Source organism: Nerophis ophidion, linkage group LG26 (assembly GCF_033978795.1).
Source record: "Nerophis ophidion isolate RoL-2023_Sa linkage group LG26, RoL_Noph_v1.0, whole genome shotgun sequence".
In the NCBI taxonomy this organism is placed as follows: Eukaryota; Metazoa; Chordata; class Actinopteri; order Syngnathiformes; family Syngnathidae; genus Nerophis; species Nerophis ophidion.
In genome coordinates, this window is record NC_084636.1 from 26,802,874 (window position 1) to 26,821,889 (window position 19,016).

Consider the following 19,016-nt stretch of genomic DNA (forward strand, 5'->3'; position numbering starts at 1 on the left):
CAATGGGAAAGAATTACACCTGAGTGATGTTAAAAGGAAAGGCCATGTAACACAATTGTAAAAATGCCCCCGTGCCAACTTTTTTGCAATGTGTTGCTGCCATTAAATTCTAAGTTAATGATTATTTGCCCAAAAAAAGTTTCTTATTTCAAACATTAAATATATTGTCATTGCAGTCTATTCAATTGAATATAAGTTGAACAGGATTTGCAAATCATTGCATTGTGTTGTTATCTACAACTTACACAATGTGCCAATTTCACTGGTTTTGGGTTTTGTACATGATTTTAAACCAAAAGTCTATAAAAATCGGGGTGTGATTTTTAACTCAGAGCTGACTTTTTTCCCCACATATTAAAAAAAATACAAAAGTAGGTTTTTATCATCTTAAGAAGACAGCCAGGCCAACAAGGATGTGGTACTGCATTGTATTATTTTATATCATTAAGACTATTGTAATGCCCTGTTCTCTAGCCTTCCCAGCTGCAGGTGTGCTAATGAGGACCAGGGGGAAGGAGCACATTGCACCAGTTTTAAAGTCACTGCATTAGCTCCCCGTCCGCTTCAGGGCCGATTTTAAAAAGGGAATTGTCTTTTTTGGAGGGAATTTTGCCAATCGTTCACAATCATTATGAGAGACAAGAACGCACACATATTTTTTTCATTAGGACTTAAATGATAATACAAATTTAGTAACAGACACGTTCATAACCAAATGTAGTATGTTCAATATTTACCGTATTTTGGTTATTTTAATCAAAGACTGACTTATTCCGCGCATTGATTTTCGTTTCCATAGGAGCGCACGTCTGACTTCCAGTTTGTTATGACTTCCGAATACAAACTGCTTGCATGTCTTCTAATCATGGCACACTTAGTAACAAACAATGAAGACGACTAATTTTAAACAAATTAGGATTCACAACCTTATCTTTTTGAAGCTGAATATACAGAGGATTAATCGCTGCTTCCAGAAGTGAGCACAAAGAAGAGGGTGAACGTTGGAGCAGATGGAAACAGAGAGAGTGAGGTGAAAGCAACACACACCGTACAACACTGTCCTTTCAACCATTCCTTAAAGACTCTGAAATTTAGCCTCTAGCAAAAAACAGGAGTTTGGGGTTTTGGCACCAACCGCTGGACTAGATCTGACCAATCGAAGTCTGTGAGCATGAACTGGTAAAGCCTACTCGGATGAGCGGCAAAACGTCTTCCAACACAAACCAAACAGTCCACTGGCGATCGATTGAATGTCCTGAGAAAAGGCTATAATACGTAAGAACAATTTAAATTTAATTACGATGGATCTGAAGTATATCTGTAGATATTTAAGTGTTTAAAGCTTCAGAGATCTTAATGTACGATTTGTTTTTAAACTCCCTTTTGAGTCAGTGGGACCTTTTTTGAGTCCCTGGGAACGTTAACAAGCACTGAAATTGAGGGAAGCTCTACAGGTTACAATTTTTATTGTGTTGGTTTTGAAAATGAAATGATATTTTTCAGTGTGTGGCCCTCGGTGGAACAAATTTGGACAACCCTGGTTTGGAAATACAAATTGCATTGTTGTTTTTGACATCACAATCGAGACTGATGGTAGGTGGGGGTGCCCACCTACCATAAGGACTCTAAAGTCCTTGATAAGACCAGAGAAAGTCGCTAGATGTGTTGATTTCGCGAAAAAAAGGCAAATTTCGAGGGGTATAAATATTCAAGTTAAAGTTGGTAACACTCCTGCTACCTCCTCTTATTCTCTGGTAAACCATGCAGGTGCGTATGAGGTGTGTTAAGCAGCGGAGTTACAATTACAGATTTGTGACAATAGCTAAATTTATCCAATAAATACACTATATTGCCAAAAGTATTTGGCCACCTGCCTTGACTCAAATTTGAACTTGAAGTGCCATCCCATTCTTAACCCATAGGGTTCAATATGATGTCGGTCCACCTTTTGCAGCTATTACAGCTTCAACCAAGCCCAACTCCTGAAAAACAACCCCACACAATTCCTCCTCCACCTAATTTCACACTCGGCACAATGCAGTCCGAAATGTACCGTTCTCCTGGCAACCTCCAAACCCAGACACGTCCATCAGATTGCCAGATGGAAAAGCGTGATCCATCACTCCAGGGAAGGCGTCTCCACTGCTTGAGTCCAATGGCGACGTGCTTTACACCACAGCATCCGACGCTGTGCATTGGACTTGGTGATGTATGCAGCTGCTTTGCCATGGAAACCCATTCCATGAAGCTCTCTGCGTACAGTACGTGGGCTAATTGGAAGGTCACATGAAGTTTGGAGCTCTGTAGCAACTGACTGTGCAGAAAGTCGGCGACCTCTTTGCACTATGCGCTTCAGCATCCGCTGACCCCTCTCTGTCAGTTTATGTGGCCTACCACTTCGTGGCTGAGTTGCTGTTGTTCCCAAACTCTTCCATTTTCTGACAATAAAGCCGGCAGTTGACTTTGGAATATTTAGGAGCAAGGAAATTTCATGACTGGATTTGTTGCACAGGTGGCATCCTATGACAGTTCCACGCTGGAAATCACTGAAAGCGGCCCATTCTTTCACAAATGTTTGTAGTAACAGTCTCCATGCCTGAGTGCTTGATTTTACACACCATGATTCTGATCATTTGAATGAGTGGCCAAATATTTTTGGCAATATGTGTTTATGAGCCAGGGCAAAACAGGTAGCGCCAAATTTATTTTTTAGGGTCCCGAATATTTTTGTAGCGGGCCGCCACAAATAAATGAATAGTGAAAACAACGAAATGAGGAGGGATAAAAGCAGCACAATATATTCCAAAAGATTTTCTGGTCACTTTATAAAAAGATTCTCTTAGTAGTAATTTCGTTAACAACATAATAATACTCGCTTTTTAGGCAAACAAAAAAACAAAATAGTTTCAGAAGAAGAATAACAGACAAATCATACAATTCAACAAAAAAATCTCTGATCTGCATTAAAAAGCCAGTGAGTTCAGACACAGCTGGACTACATTCATTTGCATTTCTCATAACGGTTTCATCCCACATAATTAACAGAAATAAAATATCTGACCAGTAGCGGTTTCAGTAATCGAAACCCTGATTAAAACACAAATAAATTAACCAATTGACATAAAATGGTCTATGGTAAATTTGTCATTATTCACATTCACAACAATCGGCAATGACTAATATCTTATATAGTTGCATTTTTTTTCATGGACAGATTACTGCTCAAGGAGGTCATTTGTTGCCTGGCGAAAAAAAGTTGCCAGCCACAAGAAGTCATACTATTGAGTGTCACATTTGTTTGTACTGATTCTGGTGAGCTTGGAGGAGGGCCCCCTAGTGGAGTTGCTACGCCTCACACCCTATAAGCACCAACTGGGCTGCTATTATTGCAGAAGATGGAATGACGTGACAGTAAAGTGACGGATGCTCAAACTGGTCGGACGTTTGAGTAGAAGAGGCACTTTGGATTAAAGCAGTTGTGCTTCGTGTTTTTTGTTCCCTCTAAACGTTTCCTCGTCAGCCTTCTAAATCCTCCTGCCTCTAAAAAAAACCCCAACAAACCCGTCTTTTCCCCCTATAACCTCATTTCGTCGTCTTCAACGCGGCGGTCCTGCTGTCCCGTCTCACGCCCTGCTGGGATTGGGGGCCGCCTTGACCTCGTAGCCATAGAGGAATGTAGCCGCGATGACGAGGATGGCTCCGGAGAAAAAGACGCTGGCGAAAGACGGCAAAAGAAATCAGTCAGAGAAAACATAAGTAAAAGGAAAAAAGTTGGCGGTGACAGAGAGCTTCTTGTACCCGGTAGGCTCAAAGTCCTGAAGCCAAAAGTATGAAATAAGCGTGGACAAGATGATGGAGAGCGACGTGGCGAAGCCTTTGAGGATATTGTCTGCATACTTGATGACCGCCGCGATGACCAGACCGCCCAGTGCCTGAGGGAAAGCAAACAGCACAAATGAAGCCATGTGGAGGTCCGCGGGTAGAAGATGACGGTTGGTGCGTTGAGACGGACCTGCAGCGTGACTACAGTCCAGGTGACTTCGTTGTATCCCTGTAGCATTCCCGATTCCATCACTTTATCGCCGTCGAAGCACAGCATCCCGGCCAAGCCAAACACCAGGCCAAACATCCCTGACATTAAAAAAAAATTAAAATAATAATATATAAGATAAAAATGCTGGCTTTGATTAAACTGACATTAAAACATTAAAATAAATGAACATATAAGATAAAAATGCTGACTTTGCTTAATTTATCCATATATGGAACTCCTAAATTCAACTTATTTCTAGAGGTGCACCAATACAACTTTCCCACTTCTGATACGATAATGGAGCCTTGAGTATTGGCCGTTGCTGATACTACCATGTTTTCCGGACTATAAGGCACACTTAAAATCTTTAATTTTTCCTCAAAACTCAACAGTGCGCCTTATAACCCGGTGCGCCTAATGTAAGGAATACATTTGATAGAGTTCTACGCACCTCAAAGCAATTTATTTGGTACATGGTGTAATGATAAGTGTGACCAGTAGATGGCAGGCAAACATAAGCGGTAAGTGTAGGCTGCACCGTTTTATGTGCTTCAACACACGAGTATTATTATGGTGTGTATAAGGTAAGACATTATCTGGCGTTTTGTTTCGCAACATTATGGAAAAGCAACTTGTCTTACCTTCTGGTACCTGCTGATGTGTATTTGGGATCTGCATATATCCTGAAAAATTGCACGCGTCCGCCTTTGTAGTCTGTGCCGACATCGTAGTTGATAAGCATCTTCTTTTTCTCTATCTTGTTGTTATGTGGTATTCATACTCCGCTGTTGCCATTTCTAATATAAAGTAGCGTAAAGTTCTTACTTATATCTGTCAGTAAATTCCCCATGGAAGCGCTAAAACATACCGGTGTAGTGAGTAACATTATTCACCCAAGGAACATTAGTTATCAGAGAGTTCAGGTCGGAAGTTTTTTTAAGGAACACATTTCCGTCCTTGCACGCTACACCGCTACAACAAAGATGACGGGGAGAAGACGCTGCCGTAGGTGAATAACGTAAATAAGACTGCCCGCAAAACGCCGCATCCGGAAGCGACTGTCAGAAAGCTGCTTGAAGATGATCAGTAAAACATAATCAATGCAACATTTTGACCAAAGAACCACCATTACATGTTATGTAGACCACAAGGAGGTGTTTTACATTAAAAAAAAAAAAAAAACTAATATGACTCCATTAATGCGCCTTATAATCCGGTGCTAGAATTAATTATTCATGTTTACATTGATTGTTACGGGGAACTCTGCTTTACTATATAAACATTTTGGTTTACGAATCATGTTTAGGAACCAATTAAGTTGGCAAATAGAGGTTCCACTGTATCTGATACGTGTTTATATTGACAAATGTGGTGTTTATATTGCAATATTGTTCAATTAAGACACATATTAGATACATGTAGTGTGTGTGCTATTGTGTAGCAAAGTCTAACATGATCACCACACTCCTGTACACACCAATAGATGGAAATAAGCACATTAGCTTCATTACTGATTTATGGATGTGTGATGTTAGCCCAACCAAAGAAGTGATGTCATATTTGGTTAGGACACATACCAAATACTATACAAATGGGACCCCTTACCTCCCTGCTTGGCACTCAGCATCAAGGGTTGAAACTGGGGGTTAAATCACCAAAAATAATTCCTGGGCGCGGCACTGCTGCTGCCCACTGCTCCCCTCACCTCCCAGGGGGTGAACAACGGCATGGGTCGAATGCAGAGGACAAATTTCACCACAACTAGTGTGTGTGTGACAATCATTGGTACTTAATTACTTACTTAAATCTACCTCTAGGTGTGCACAAATTACAGTGATGCCTCAGCTTATGAGTGGTCCAAATGTGTGTTTGAGTTGAAAGTGGTCTCTTGGCTAAATTTTTTTTTGCTTTAAGTTTCAAGCAAAAAATGTTGTTACAATCATCCACACCATTAACAGGTGTAGCGAATGTCAAAATAAACCCTATGCGAACCGTCTGTGAACTACGGTAATTGGTAAATAGTTCATTCATATGAATTGTTTTTTATACAATATTTCTGATCTAAATGATTGTTTTTCTTTTAAAACGGCCTATTACGTGTTAAAAATGTGCTGTTTTGGGAGGGCCAAGCATTATTAAATTAACGTTAATGAGCTTCACGGTGGAAGAGGGGTTAGTGCGTCTGCCTCACAATACGAAGGTCCTGCAGTCCTGGGTTCAAATCCAGGCTCGGGTTCTTTCTGTGTGGAGTTTGCATGTTCTCCCCGTGAATGCGTGGGTTTCCTCCGGGTACTCCGGCTTCCTCCCACTTCCAAAGACATGCACCTGGGGATAGGTTGATTGGCAACACTAAATTGGCCCTAGTGTGTGAATGTGAGTGTGAATGTTGTCTGTCTATCTGTGTTGGCCCTGCGATGAGCTGGCGATTTGTCCAGGGTGTACCCCACCTTCCGCCCGATTGTAGCTGAGATAGGCGCCAGCGCCCCCCGCGACCCCGAAAGGGAATAAGCGGTAGAAAATGGATGGATGGATGGAATTTCATTGGGAGATGTTAATTTGAGATGCAAGTGTTTTGAGTTAAGAGCTCCGTAATAAAACAAATTAAGCACGTAAAATGAGGTACGATTGTAAAGTTAAACGCTAACTTAAAAAAAAAAAAAAAGATAAACAAGTTATCGGTCTTTAGAAGCAGAAAGTATTGGTATGGAAAAAAATATATATTGTCCATCCCTAATAAAAATATAACCTTAAGGTATGTGTACACTTGTATGACAGTAAAACGGTAATAAAGGTTTTATCATGGTGACAGTTTAACCCTGGAACTAATTAATTCTTCCAATTGGAAAAAAAATATTCAAAATTACAACAAAAACTGTAACATTACCATTGTGTTCAATCAGAGCGTTTTGGGTATGAAACTTATGAAACTCTTAATAAACATTTAAAAAGTGAAAGATAAAGTTGGCTTTTCTGGCCGGACTTTTACTGACCTAACTGGATGTTTCGGATCCAGACGCTCTGTTTGCTCTCCTTCAGGATCTTCTCAAAGTAAACGCCAGCAAAGCCACTGGAGCAACACGCCACCAGAACCGACGTGACGCCTACAAACTGGGAGCCTGAGGACACCGCAGCCTCCTTCTCTGAGGTCGCAGAGGATTCAGACGGCCACTGCAATTGCGACACAAAACGTTGTGCCGTCAGTTAGAGGCCAATCTAGACGATTGAAAATATATAAGCGTGTATTGTACCTGCACAAGAGCCACTCCCGCCATGAGGATGAGCAGGGACAGCCATTGGTAGACGCCCAGCCTGCGGCCCAGCATGGACACAGAGAATAAAGCTGTGGTCAGGATCTTCAGTTGGTAGGTGACCTGATGGAAGACAGCTTCACAGTAAAGTGTCGGGACTAGACGGGCCTGGTGCGGTACCTGGTAGGTGGCAGCATCCAGGTTGGACAGGGCGACGTAGAGCAGGTTGTTCTGCAGTGTGTAGATGCCCGAGGGGATGGCCAGTTTCAGTGTTTCCACGGGTTTGTAGGCGATTTCCTGGCGGAGGATGCTGTTTAAAGCTCGCACGCTGTAGCCTGAAGGGGAACATTGCAATATGTTGACTGTGACAGACGCTCTTTTACATCGAGTGCCTTTGTGGACACCTTTTGAGTGATTGTTTTTTTGGTCGAGCACACCATCAATCTTTTGGCACAATTTTGACATTTACTGTACATAAAGATTATTAGTACACCTTCTCATTAGAGTTGCATATTATAGACAACAGAAGACATAAATGATATAATTAGGCCAACAGTAGAACGTTTAATATTACCGTATTTTTCGGAGTATAAGTCGCACCTGCCGAAAATGCATAATAAAGAAGGGAAAAAACATATATAAGTCGCACTGGAGTATAAGTCGCATTTTTGGGGGAAATTTAGTTGATAAAACCCAACACCAAGAATAGACATTTTAAAGGCAATTTAAAATAAATAAAGAATAGTGAACAACAGGCTGAATAAGTGTACGTTATAAGACGCATAAATAACCAACTGAGAAGGTGCCATGTAAACGTAACATATTATGGTAAGAGTCATTCAAATAACTATAACATATAGAACATGCTATATGTTTACCAAACAATCTGTCACTCCTAATCGCTAAATCCCATGAAATCTTATGTCTAGTCTCCTACGTGAATAAGCTAAATAATATTAGATATTTTACGGTAATGTGTTAATAATTTCACACATAGATCGCTCCAGAGTATAAGTCGCACGCCCAGCCAAACTATGAAAAAAACTGCGACTTATAGTCCGAAAAATCCGCTATCTGTAGTTTCCCAATGAAACCTTAGCTTGACGCTCCTCTACTTTCTCCTGCTCCGCTTGCTGCGGCAACAACAAACAAAACTCCAGACGCTCCTCTTTGTTTTGTATCGTTTACTTGTGAACTTAATCATTCAAAACATCCAACAATAACGATGTGAGAACAAATGAATGGCAAAATAAAACAAGTTTGTTATAGTAAGAAAGAATAAGAAAAAGTAAGAGTAAAGTCAAAAAACGGTGTGGCTCGATTCCCCCATACCTGACTGCCATTACCCATAATACACTGTGTCCAAACCATATTACCACACGGAACCTCCTGCCAAATATGCAATTAAACACTTACATATTTTTCACTGAATTTAAGCAGTATAAAATAGTACTTCATCAAATTATTCAGACAAATGTAATAATTACAAATAAAATGTACCTGATATTTACTCTATATATCCGGTATAGCTCGTTTGGTAGAGTGGCCGTGCCAGCAACTTGAGGGTTCCAGGTTCGATCCCAGCTTCTGCCATCCTAGTCACTGCCGTTGAGTCCTTGGGCAAGACACTTTACCCACCTGCTCCCAGTGCCACCCACACTGGTTTAAACGTAACTTAGATATTGGCTTTCACTATGTAAAGCGCTTTGAGCCACTAAAGAAAAAGCCCTATGTAAATATAATTCACTATACTTCACTACTCTAAGCATGCAATATATATATTTTCGTATTATTTAAATAAATCAAATAGTCCCCTTTTGGCAAGCGAACTAGGGCTGAATGGATTGACTTAATGGCTAATGTCCCTCTACAGTACAATTTCTAAATCCCTAATCCATGGCGAGAAATAAACTGCTTCTAACAAGCATCGTAGGACTAGAGGACCCGGATTCCCTAAACATGCTACACTGCACACAGTAAGAGTGGAATAAAAGGAGAGGACTTAAAAGGTGTTCGTTCAAGAACTCCTCAGGTATGTAAATCACAAGTTAGGACCTTGGTGCGCTAAGGTTTTAATATCAATGCAAAGATCTGCCAATGTGGTGACAGTGGTCCAAGTTCTTTTATACAAGTGATTCTCAAACTGTGGTACGCGTACAAGCTGCATGGCTGCCCATACTTTTTCAGCAGGCAAGCTACTTTTCAATTGACCAAGTCGAGGGAGGAGATCATTCATCCATATCATTTATATGTATTTATTTATGAAGGAGACTTTTTTGTTAACAAGTTAAATGTGATTAATGATAATACAAGCATGTTTAACACGTATAGATTCCTTTTTTTCTTAAAGACAAGAATATAAGGTGGTGTAATACCTGATTCTGATGACTTGCATTGATTGGAATCAGACAGTAGTGATGATAACCTCCACATTTTCAAATGGAGGAGAAAAATACAGGGAAACCTCAATTTATGAACGCTTCTATTTGCACCCTTTCCAGTTTACGGATCTTTACATCGAGCCAAATATGCCTGTGTGCAAACCGTGTCTCGGCGTACGAACACTGCCTTCATTCATTTTGCATGTCGCTTAAAGCCATCGAGGGGTTGCCATTTTGATGACATCACTTCCTGCACACCAGGACACGTCACATCTTGTTTACATCCTGTACACACAAGTACATTATGATGTGGCCGCAGACACTCTAGGTCGCGTCCACTCTAAGCCGCGCCCCCTTAAAGACGTGCCACAGTGGTGAGGACAATGGAAGTGAAGTGTGTCTTTAATGTAGGTGAAGCTAGAGAGACAATACGTGATACGGAAATTAGAAATAAACACTGCTGAAAATAATCTAGATTTGTATTCTGGTTGCATATAATCAGCCGAAAAAGCAATACATTTCACATCTTAAATAACAACCATGGTGCGTTGCATCAGTCATCTTGGATCATGTTATCCTGTGGGTGCGACTTAGAGTGTCTTCTCTGTACACACGGGCGGGCCATTTTGAAAAGGCCGGGCCCCTTATGTCACATCCTGTTTACATCCTGTACACACAGGCGCGGCCATTTCCACAATTGTTGTACCTTGTGCCGGTCAGAGCTGTGTCAGCCTGTCTTAGAGATCACTATGTGTGATCAGAAACGCTTCAAATGTGTCCAAACTGTCTCACTGTATAGTTTGAAGTTGCTAGAAAACTGCTTTGAGCAATAACATTTTAGCAAATTAGCCTCCTGCTATCAGCATTTACAGTTTGAAGGTTCTATCAGTGAAGACGGGTTTTTCCCGCAGCATGTGAGACCTAAAAAGATGTCACAACAGAACTTTAACACAGCAGCGGAGAAGGTACACTACCTGGACACAAGCTAATGAAGGATCGCCTCAAACTGCTAGTTTGTGCTATCTTTAACGATGACTATGTGAAGCTACTGCTTGTTTATCCCTCCAAAACTGAGTGTTTAGCAATACCACAAATATTGCTAAACACTCAGTTTATGTTTTTTATTGTAGCAACATAGTGGTTAATGTTTTTGAACGTATCATGGTATTTTGTGTGTGTATGTGTGTGTGTGTGTGTGTGTGTGAGCATGCGTGCAGGTTGACATTTAAGCTTGCTGAAATATTGTTGTATTGTTTGGATAAAAAAATTGATTGTTGAGCAATTACCCGCTTGTTATGTTGGTTTGGTATATATATATTTTTATAAATATACTGTATATATACACACACATTATTGTTAAAGAGTGTGAACGGTAAAGTTGATACTGCGGTATTTCGTTTTCAAAGTCTTCACAATAACGCTGTGACACCTGAAGGTATTAAACAAAAACTTGGTGTGTATTTTTTTTCTGGCGCCTAAGCCTTACATCTCCCAGAATCTTTGGTGCAGTGCGAGCTGACAAGGTGGTGGGGCGTGGAACGCCGTAAGCAGGAAGTGAAGAGTGTTTGTGGAAAATGAGAGGAATTGTTTTTTGGACATTTCCTGAAATATTCATCAAAATCTATCTATAACTGTTTGAGTTATGTTGCTGACAACCAAACAATGACTATCAGTGACTATCAAAAAGGCACAGCAAAGACTTTACTTTCTGAGACTCCTCAAGAAGAACAATCTGTCTCAAAAACTGCTTGTGTCGTCCTATCGCTGCTCAATAGAGAGTGTGTTGACATACTGCATGTGTGTATGGTATGCCAGCTGCACGGTGGAAGAGAGGAATGCACTTCATAGGGTCATAAAAACTGCCATGAAGATCACTGGCTGCTCTCTCCCTTCCCTACATGAACTGTACAGTGCAAGGTGCCTCAAAAAGGCCCAAAACATCATAAAGGACCCATCTCACCCTGGACATAAACTTTTTGAACTGATGGCCTCAGGCAGGAGATACAGGACAATAAAATGCCGGACAAACCGTTTTAAAAACACTTTTTACCCGAGAGCAATAGTATCACTGAACACAAGATAACAATAAGGACTGTGCACGTGAGCTGTATGCTTGGTATTTTTATGAATTTTATGTATTTTTATGTATTTATCCATGTTCTTATGGTTTTCTTTATCTATGCTCTTATGGTTTTGAGTGGGCTTCACGGTGGCAGAGGGATTAGTGCGTCTGCCTCACAATACGAAGGTCCTGCAGTCCTGGGTTCAAATCCAGGCTCGGGATCTTTCTGTGTGGAGTTTGCATGTTCTCCCCGTGAATGCGTGGGTTCCCTCCGGGTACTCCGGCTTCCTCCCACTTTCAACGACAGGATAGGTTTATTGGCAACACTAAATTGGCCCTAGTGTGTGAGTGTGAATGTTGTCTGTCTATCTGTGTTGGCCCTGCGATGAGGTGGCGACTTGTCCAGGGTGTACGCCGCCTTCCGCCCGATTGTAGCTGAGATAGGCGCCCGCAACCCCAAAAGGGAAAAAGCCGTAGAAAATGGATGGAAATGGATATGGTTTTAAGTATGATTTTGCACTGAATTAGTTTGCATACAATTTCGTTGTACACATGTACAATGACAATAAAGATCTATTCTATTCTATTCTATTCTATTTCATGGAAGCTGCTTTGATACCCAATCATGGCACCCACCTCTCCCGTCCAAAGGCAAAACCCAGTAACTCAATTTTGGTCAAAACTGAGCTGATAATAATTTTGGAGTTCCTAGGTGATATGCTTTACATTAGCGTATGCGATATTGTAATTTGTTCCGTAAGTAAGCTGTTACGCGCATGGCAGGACCTAGCAACTACCACATAACCGCGTAGATACAACAGAAAAACCTAGTATCTCAAGGGACCAATCGGAGCTTCTTTGTCAGTCGCCCTATTGTCTTTAATGAGACATTTGCACGAATGGGGGCCGACAGTCAACCTGATTATGTGATATTATGGCACAAGGGGATACTTGGAAGCTTGGCCCAGGACGTTGCAAGCACCTTCATTAAATGTATTGTTCTTGATTCTTCCCCTTGCATACTCTTTTGGGCAGATAACTGTGGAGGTCAAAATAAAAACTGGACACTGTACACGGCTCTTGCCCAATGTGCAAACGCAGAATGGGGCCCACCCGAGATTGTGATACAATATCTGGAGAAAGGGCACACGTTCATGAGAGCAGATTCAATCCATGGCTCAATCGGCAAGAAAATGAAAGCTCAAGAAAACATCTATACGTTTGATGACTTTGTACGACAGCATCAAGATAGATTGGTTTTCCTTTGTTTTCTCAAAATTTAGCTAGAAGTGAGTTACTAGGTTTTGCCTTTGGACGGGAGACCTGTTCCCAATAATCCTGCACACCTGTGGAATGTTCCAAATAAGTATTTGATGAGCATTCCTCAACTTAATTAGTATTTATTGCCACCTTTCACAACTTCTTTGTCACGTGTTGCTGGCGTCAAATTCTAAAGTTAATGATTATTTGCACACAAAAAAAATGTTTATCAGTTTTAACATGTTGTCTTTGTAGCATATTCTTAATCTTATTTTTTTTTCTTTTTTTTTTTTTCTAAGATGGCGCATCTGTAGTGGCTGCTGTTGGCAGGAGCTCTGTGCTCTTGTGTCATCCTTTTGTGTTTCCCTTTTGTTTTCATGTGTTATTATATTTTCTTGCTTTTTGGTTCGGGACCCTTTGGGACTGTGTGACAAGGGGTGGCACTTTCGTGACCTCTGTGGTGCTTTTTTTGTGGACTTCTGGATCTGCCTCCCGGGAGCCTTTTGGCCATGAAGACCAGCTGCTGGGTGTCTGCCACACCCGAGTCGGTTTGGAGGGACTGGAGGAGATGCGGATGAGGGGACAGGGTTGCAGAGCTAGCACTGAGCGCAGGGACGGAGAGGCTTCGCGGTCTCTTGGCTGGGTGAGCAGGTGTCGGACACCTCAGATTCCTTGGATGTATCCTCGCTCATCCATGCGAACTGGACACTGGCCGAGAGTGGAGTCGGCTGTCTTGGTTGCTTTGTTGGGTCTGCTCCTGTCTCTGGCCATGCTCCCTCCATCCCAGCGGACGATGGCGTGGAACACCGCCGAGGCCACCACAGTGGATATGTTTCTTTTACTTTTTATTCATAGCTGTATGTAGAAGTGTCTGGTTGTATCTGCTGCTTTAATGTCTTTAATATCCTCTAGGGCTGGGCGATAAAACAATAACAATATCGCGATAGACATGTGATCAATATCAACAGAAAATGGGGTCGATAGAACGTTCGATAATTTCCCTGAGTTCTGTTAGAAAAAAATAGGAAGAAAGGCCGATGCGCAACCGCACGGCATTCTGGGGGGTGTGGGCAGAAGAAGGGCTTTGGCCTCTCGACCTATCACGGCCGAGCCTGAACCGCAAGGCAATCTGGGAAATGCTAACAGGAAAAAAAAAAAAAAGCAACAACGGCTAGCTGACGACGAGGAGTGATACGAAACGGGAATATGAGTGCGGCAGCACGAGAGGAAATTGTAAATAAAAAAGGAAACGTCAAGTCACCAGTTTGGCAGTATTTTGTCACAGATGTTCAGACGCAAGTTTATTCCGATGTTTACAATATTCTGTAAGACATGTTTGTTTCTGCTTGCTTAATGTGACTGTTATTTATTTGCATTTATTGTCACCAATATGGCTTTAAAGCCTGAGTTGTACACTACTAATTTCTTAATTACAATACTATGCACATTTTGTTGGATTGAGGATTTATTTAATGTCATTATTTGCACATCGACCAGTATTTTCATTTATTTGACTGTTTTTCATAATGCTGACCTCGTTCTAAAGGTTAAAGGTTATATTTAAAATAAAAGTATTTAAATTCAGCCTTTTTTCTCCTGGTTTTTATTTAGAATCGTTTTTTTTTGTTTTTTTTAAATCAATAAATATCGATATCGACTGATATGAAACACTTATATCGTGATACATTTTTTAGTCATATCGCCCAGCCTTACTGTCCTCTGTGTTCTTCGGTGTTTCCCTCTTACACACATGTAAGAGGGATGTGTACTATGGCTATGAGTTGTTTTTTTCCCTTGGCCTCAGTCTGCACCCCCTCTCCAGGGCCCAGGCTAAGACCGATTTTTTTATTTTATTTTAATCCATCCATTTTCTACCGCTTATTCCCTTTCGGGGTCGCGGGGGGCGCTGGTGCCTATCTCAGCTACAATCGGGCGGAAGGCGGGGTACACCCTGGACAAGTCGCCACCTGATCGCAGGGCCAACACAGATAGACAGACAACATTCACACTCACATTCACACACTAGGGCCAATTTAGTGTTGCCAATCAACCTATCCCCAGGTGCATGTCTTTGGAAGTGGGAGGAAGCCCGAGTACCCGGAGGGAACCCACGCATTCACGGGGAGAACATGCAAACAGAAAGATCCCGAGCCTGGATTTGAACCCCCCCCCCCCTGTTTACCTGTATCTCATCTTTTTTGTAAGGGGCGCTGGAAGAAGGCAGACCCGTCAGCGATCCTGTTCTGTCTCCCTGTAATGTTTGTTTGATCTTGAATGGGATTGTGCTGAAAATTGTAATTTTCCTGAAGGAACTCTCCTGAAGAATAAATAAAATACTATCTAATCTAATCTATTCAACTGAATATGGGTTGAAAATGATTTGCAAATCACTGTATTACGTTTATATTTACATTTAACACAATTTCCCAAATGATATGGAAACGGGGTTTGTACTACGAAGGGGTACTATGTTCATAATTTCAGTGCACTCACTGTGTTCTTTAAAGACGAGCAGCAGACAGATGAGGATCTTCATGACCTCGGCCACCACCACGGCGGAGGAGGCCAAGTAGCGCGGGCCCTCGGCCTGCAGAGTGCGGGAGTACCGCATGATGAGCACCAAGGAGGTGGTCTGGAACACCAGCACCCCCAGGGAGAGGTACTTCAGCCGGGGAGTCGCCATGGTCGCCGCCTGCTATAGAAGCCGAAAGAGGACACAGTGCTTAGGAGCCGGAGTTCCATCCATCCATCCATTTCCTACCGCTTATTCCCTTTCGGGGTCGCGGGGGGCGCTGGCGCCTATCTCAGCTACAATCGGGCGGAAGGCAGGGTACACCCTGGACAAGTCGCTACCTCATCGCAGGGCCAACACAGATAGACAGATAGACAGACAACATTCACACTCACATTCACACACTAGGGCCAATTTAGTGTTCCTTGAAGATATTACCGAGTGTGAAGCGACCGGAATGAGAATCAGCACCTCCAAGTCCGAGTCCATGGTTCTCGCCCGGAAAAGGGTGGAGTGCCATCTCCGGGTTGGGGAGGAGACCCTGCCCCAAGTGGAGGAGTTCAAGTACCTAGGAGTCTTGTTCATGAGTGGGGGAAGAGTGGATCGTGAGATCGACAGGCGAATCGGTGCGGCGTCTTCAGTAATGCGGACGTTGTATCGATCCGTTTTGGTGAAGAAGGAGCTGAGCCGGAAGGCAAAGCTCTCAATTTACCGGTCGATCTACGTTCCCATCCTCACCTACGGTCATGAGCTTTGGGTCATGACCGAAAGGATAAGATCACGGGTACAAGCGGCCGAAATGAGTTTCCTCCGCCGGGTGGCGTGGCTCTCCCTTAGAGATAGGGTGAGAAGCTCTGCCATCCGGGAGGAACTCAAAGTAAAGCCGCTGCTCCTCCACATCGAGAGGAGCCAGATGAGGTGGTTCGGGCATCTGGTCATGATGCCACCCGAACGCCTCCCTAGGGAGGTGTTTAGGGCACGTCCAACCGGTAGGAGGCCACGGGGAAGACCCAGGACACGTTGGGAAGACTATGTCTCCCGGCTGGCCTGGGAACGCCTCGGGATCCCCCGGGAAGAGCTAGACGAAGTGGCTGGAGAGAGGGAAGTCTGGGCTTCCCTGCTTAGGCTGTTGCCCCCGCGACCCGACCTCGGATAAGCGGAAGATGATGGATGGATGAAGATATTTTAATATGTTTTATTACCTTGAATGTCTTCTTTCAAGCCCAAAACGTGTCCTTTGTTGCTGATAATTGCTGTCTTGGAGCTTCTTGTCTGGCAATGTCAACACAGTCCAAGTCCTGGAGAACAAGGCAGCTGTCAAAACAGCCGCGCTTTCACCTTCTATTGTCCGTCGACCGGCGCTGGACGTCGGCCATCCGCAGAAAATCCCACATTATAACCCTCACATTGTTAAATGACATTATAAATGCAAGAAAAAGTGTAATAAATGGCGGTTTAGAAGCATTGAGTAGAACGGATTCAGAATCGTTTCCGTGTACGGATTTCTTCTTCGTTGCCCCGTCGGCGTCTCTTTTTTTCGGTAGTCCACCACCTGCTGGCCGATTAGCGAAGTGCACCCTGTGTATGACGTGCTGAGTTGTACTTGAATCATTTAAAAAAAGAATAGGCGCGAACAACAATCATTCTTGAAACAAAATAGTTAAATGCGGCTGCTAGACTTTTGACAAGAACAAGAAAGTTTGATCACATTACGCCTGTACTGGCTCACCTGCACTGGCTTCGTGCACTTAAGATGTGACTTTAAGGTTTTACTACTTACGTATAAAATACTACACGGTCTAGCTCCATCCTATCTTGCCGATTGTATTGTACCATATGTCCGGGCAAGAAATCTGCGTTCAAAAGACTCCGGCTTATTAGTGATTCCTAAAGCCCAAAAAAAGTCTGCGGGCTATAGAGCGTTTTCCGTTCGGGCTCCAGTACTCTGGAATGCCCTCCCGGTAACAGTTCGAGATGCTACCTCAGTAGAAGCATTTAAGTCTCACCTTAAAACTCATTTGTATACTCTAGCCTTTAAATAGACTCCCTTTTTAGACCAGTTGATCTGCCGCTTCTTTTCTTTTTCTGCTATGCCCCCCCTCCCTTGTGGAGGGGGTCCGGTCCGATGAACATGGATGAAGTACTGGCTGTCCAGAGTCGAGACCCAAGATGGACCGCTCGCCTGTGTATCGGTTGGGGACATCTCTACGCTGCCGATCCAACTCCGCTTGGGATGGTTTCCTGTGGACGGGACTCTCGCTGCTGTCTTGGATCCGCTTTGAACTGAACTCTCGCGGCTGTGTTGGAGCCACTATGGATTGAACTTTCACAGCATCATGTTAGACCCGCTCGACATCCATTGCTTTCGGTCCCCTAGAGGGGGGCGGGTTGCCCACATTTGAGGTCCTCTCCAAGGTTCTCATAGTCATCATTGTCACTGGCGTCCCACTGGGTGTGAATTCTCCCTGCCCACTGGATGTGAGTTTTCCTAGCCCTTCTGTGGGTTCTTCTGAGGATGTCGTAGTCGTAATGGTATGTACAGTCCTTGGAGACATTTGTGATTTAGGGCTATAAAAAATAAACATTGATTGATTGATTAATGAAATGTCCAAATGTCCAATTTGATTCTGGCCCTGGCCCATAATCAGCATCTGATATCATGCATTGTCCTAAAACAGTGGTTCTTAACCAGGGTTCGATCGAACCCTAGGGCAGTGGTTCTCAAATGGGGGTACGCGTACCCCTGGGGGTACTTGAAGGTATGCCAAGGGGTACGTGAGATTTTTTTAAAATGTCCTAAAATTAGTAACAATTCAAAAATCCTTTCTAAATATATTTATTGAAAAAAAGCAACAATTCTAAAATCCTTTATGAATATATTTATTTAATAATACTTCAACAAAATATGAATGTAAGTTCAAAAACTGTGAAAAGAAATGCAACAATGCAATATTCAGTGTTGACAGGTAGATTTTTTTGTGGACATGTTCCATAAATATTGATGTTAAACTTTTTTCTTTTTTTTTTGTGAAGAAATGTTTAGAATAAAGTTCCTGAATCCAGATGGATCTCTATTACAATCCCCAAAGAGGGCACTTTAAGTTGATGATTACTTCTATGAGTAGAAATCTTTATTTATAATTGAATCACTTTTTTTATTTTTCAACAAGGTTTTAGTTATTTTTATATCTTTGTTTCCAAATAGTTCAAGAAAGACCACTACAAATGAGCAATATTTTGCACTGTTATACAATTGAATAAATCAGAAACTGATGACATAGTGCTGTATTTTACTACCTTATTTTTTTCTTTCAACCAAAAATGCTTTACTCTGATTAGGGGGTACTTGAATTAAAAAAATGTTCACAGGGGGTACATCACTGAAAAAAAGGTTGAGAACCACTGCCCTAGGGGTTCGGTGAGTCGACCTCAGGGGTTCGGCGGAGGTCAAAACACACCCGACTCTTCGTGTAAATACAAACTTCTCCCTATTGGCGTATTACGGATACGGCAACAGCTG

The 19,016-nt window shown here is 42.4% G+C and overlaps 1 protein-coding gene across 1 annotated transcript; it reads right to left on the reverse strand.

Annotated features, from left to right (window-relative positions):
- Nucleotides 1-2,800: 2,800 nt before the first annotated feature.
- slc35a3a (solute carrier family 35 member A3a) lies at nucleotides 2,801-17,040 on the reverse strand. The gene is made up of 8 exons (XM_061887918.1): nucleotides 16,699-17,040; nucleotides 15,478-15,679; nucleotides 7,462-7,616; nucleotides 7,282-7,404; nucleotides 7,024-7,201; nucleotides 4,013-4,131; nucleotides 3,799-3,932; nucleotides 2,801-3,714 (listed from the first exon to the last, which is right to left on the reverse strand). The coding sequence occupies exons 2-8, from the start codon at nucleotides 15,665-15,667 to the stop codon at nucleotides 3,624-3,626; spliced, it is 990 nt and encodes a 329-aa protein (XP_061743902.1). The 5' UTR covers nucleotides 15,668-15,679; nucleotides 16,699-17,040; the 3' UTR covers nucleotides 2,801-3,623.
- Between the last annotated feature and the right edge of the window lie 1,976 nt (nucleotides 17,041-19,016).

Bases quoted from the DNA above. Each gene is read 5' to 3' on its own strand.
- slc35a3a (XM_061887918.1), bottom strand. From the start codon at position 15,667: ATGGCGACTCCCCGGCTGAAGTACCTCTCCCTGGGGGTGCTGGTGTTC. The intron at 7,617-15,477 runs GTGAGTGCACTG...GTTCCCCTTCAG, and splicing joins GCTCGTCTTTAAAGAACACA to GCTACAGCGTGCGAGCTTTA. The intron at 7,202-7,281 runs GTACAATACACG...TCGCAATTGCAG, and splicing joins CGGGAGTGGCTCTTGTGCAG to TGGCCGTCTGAATCCTCTGC.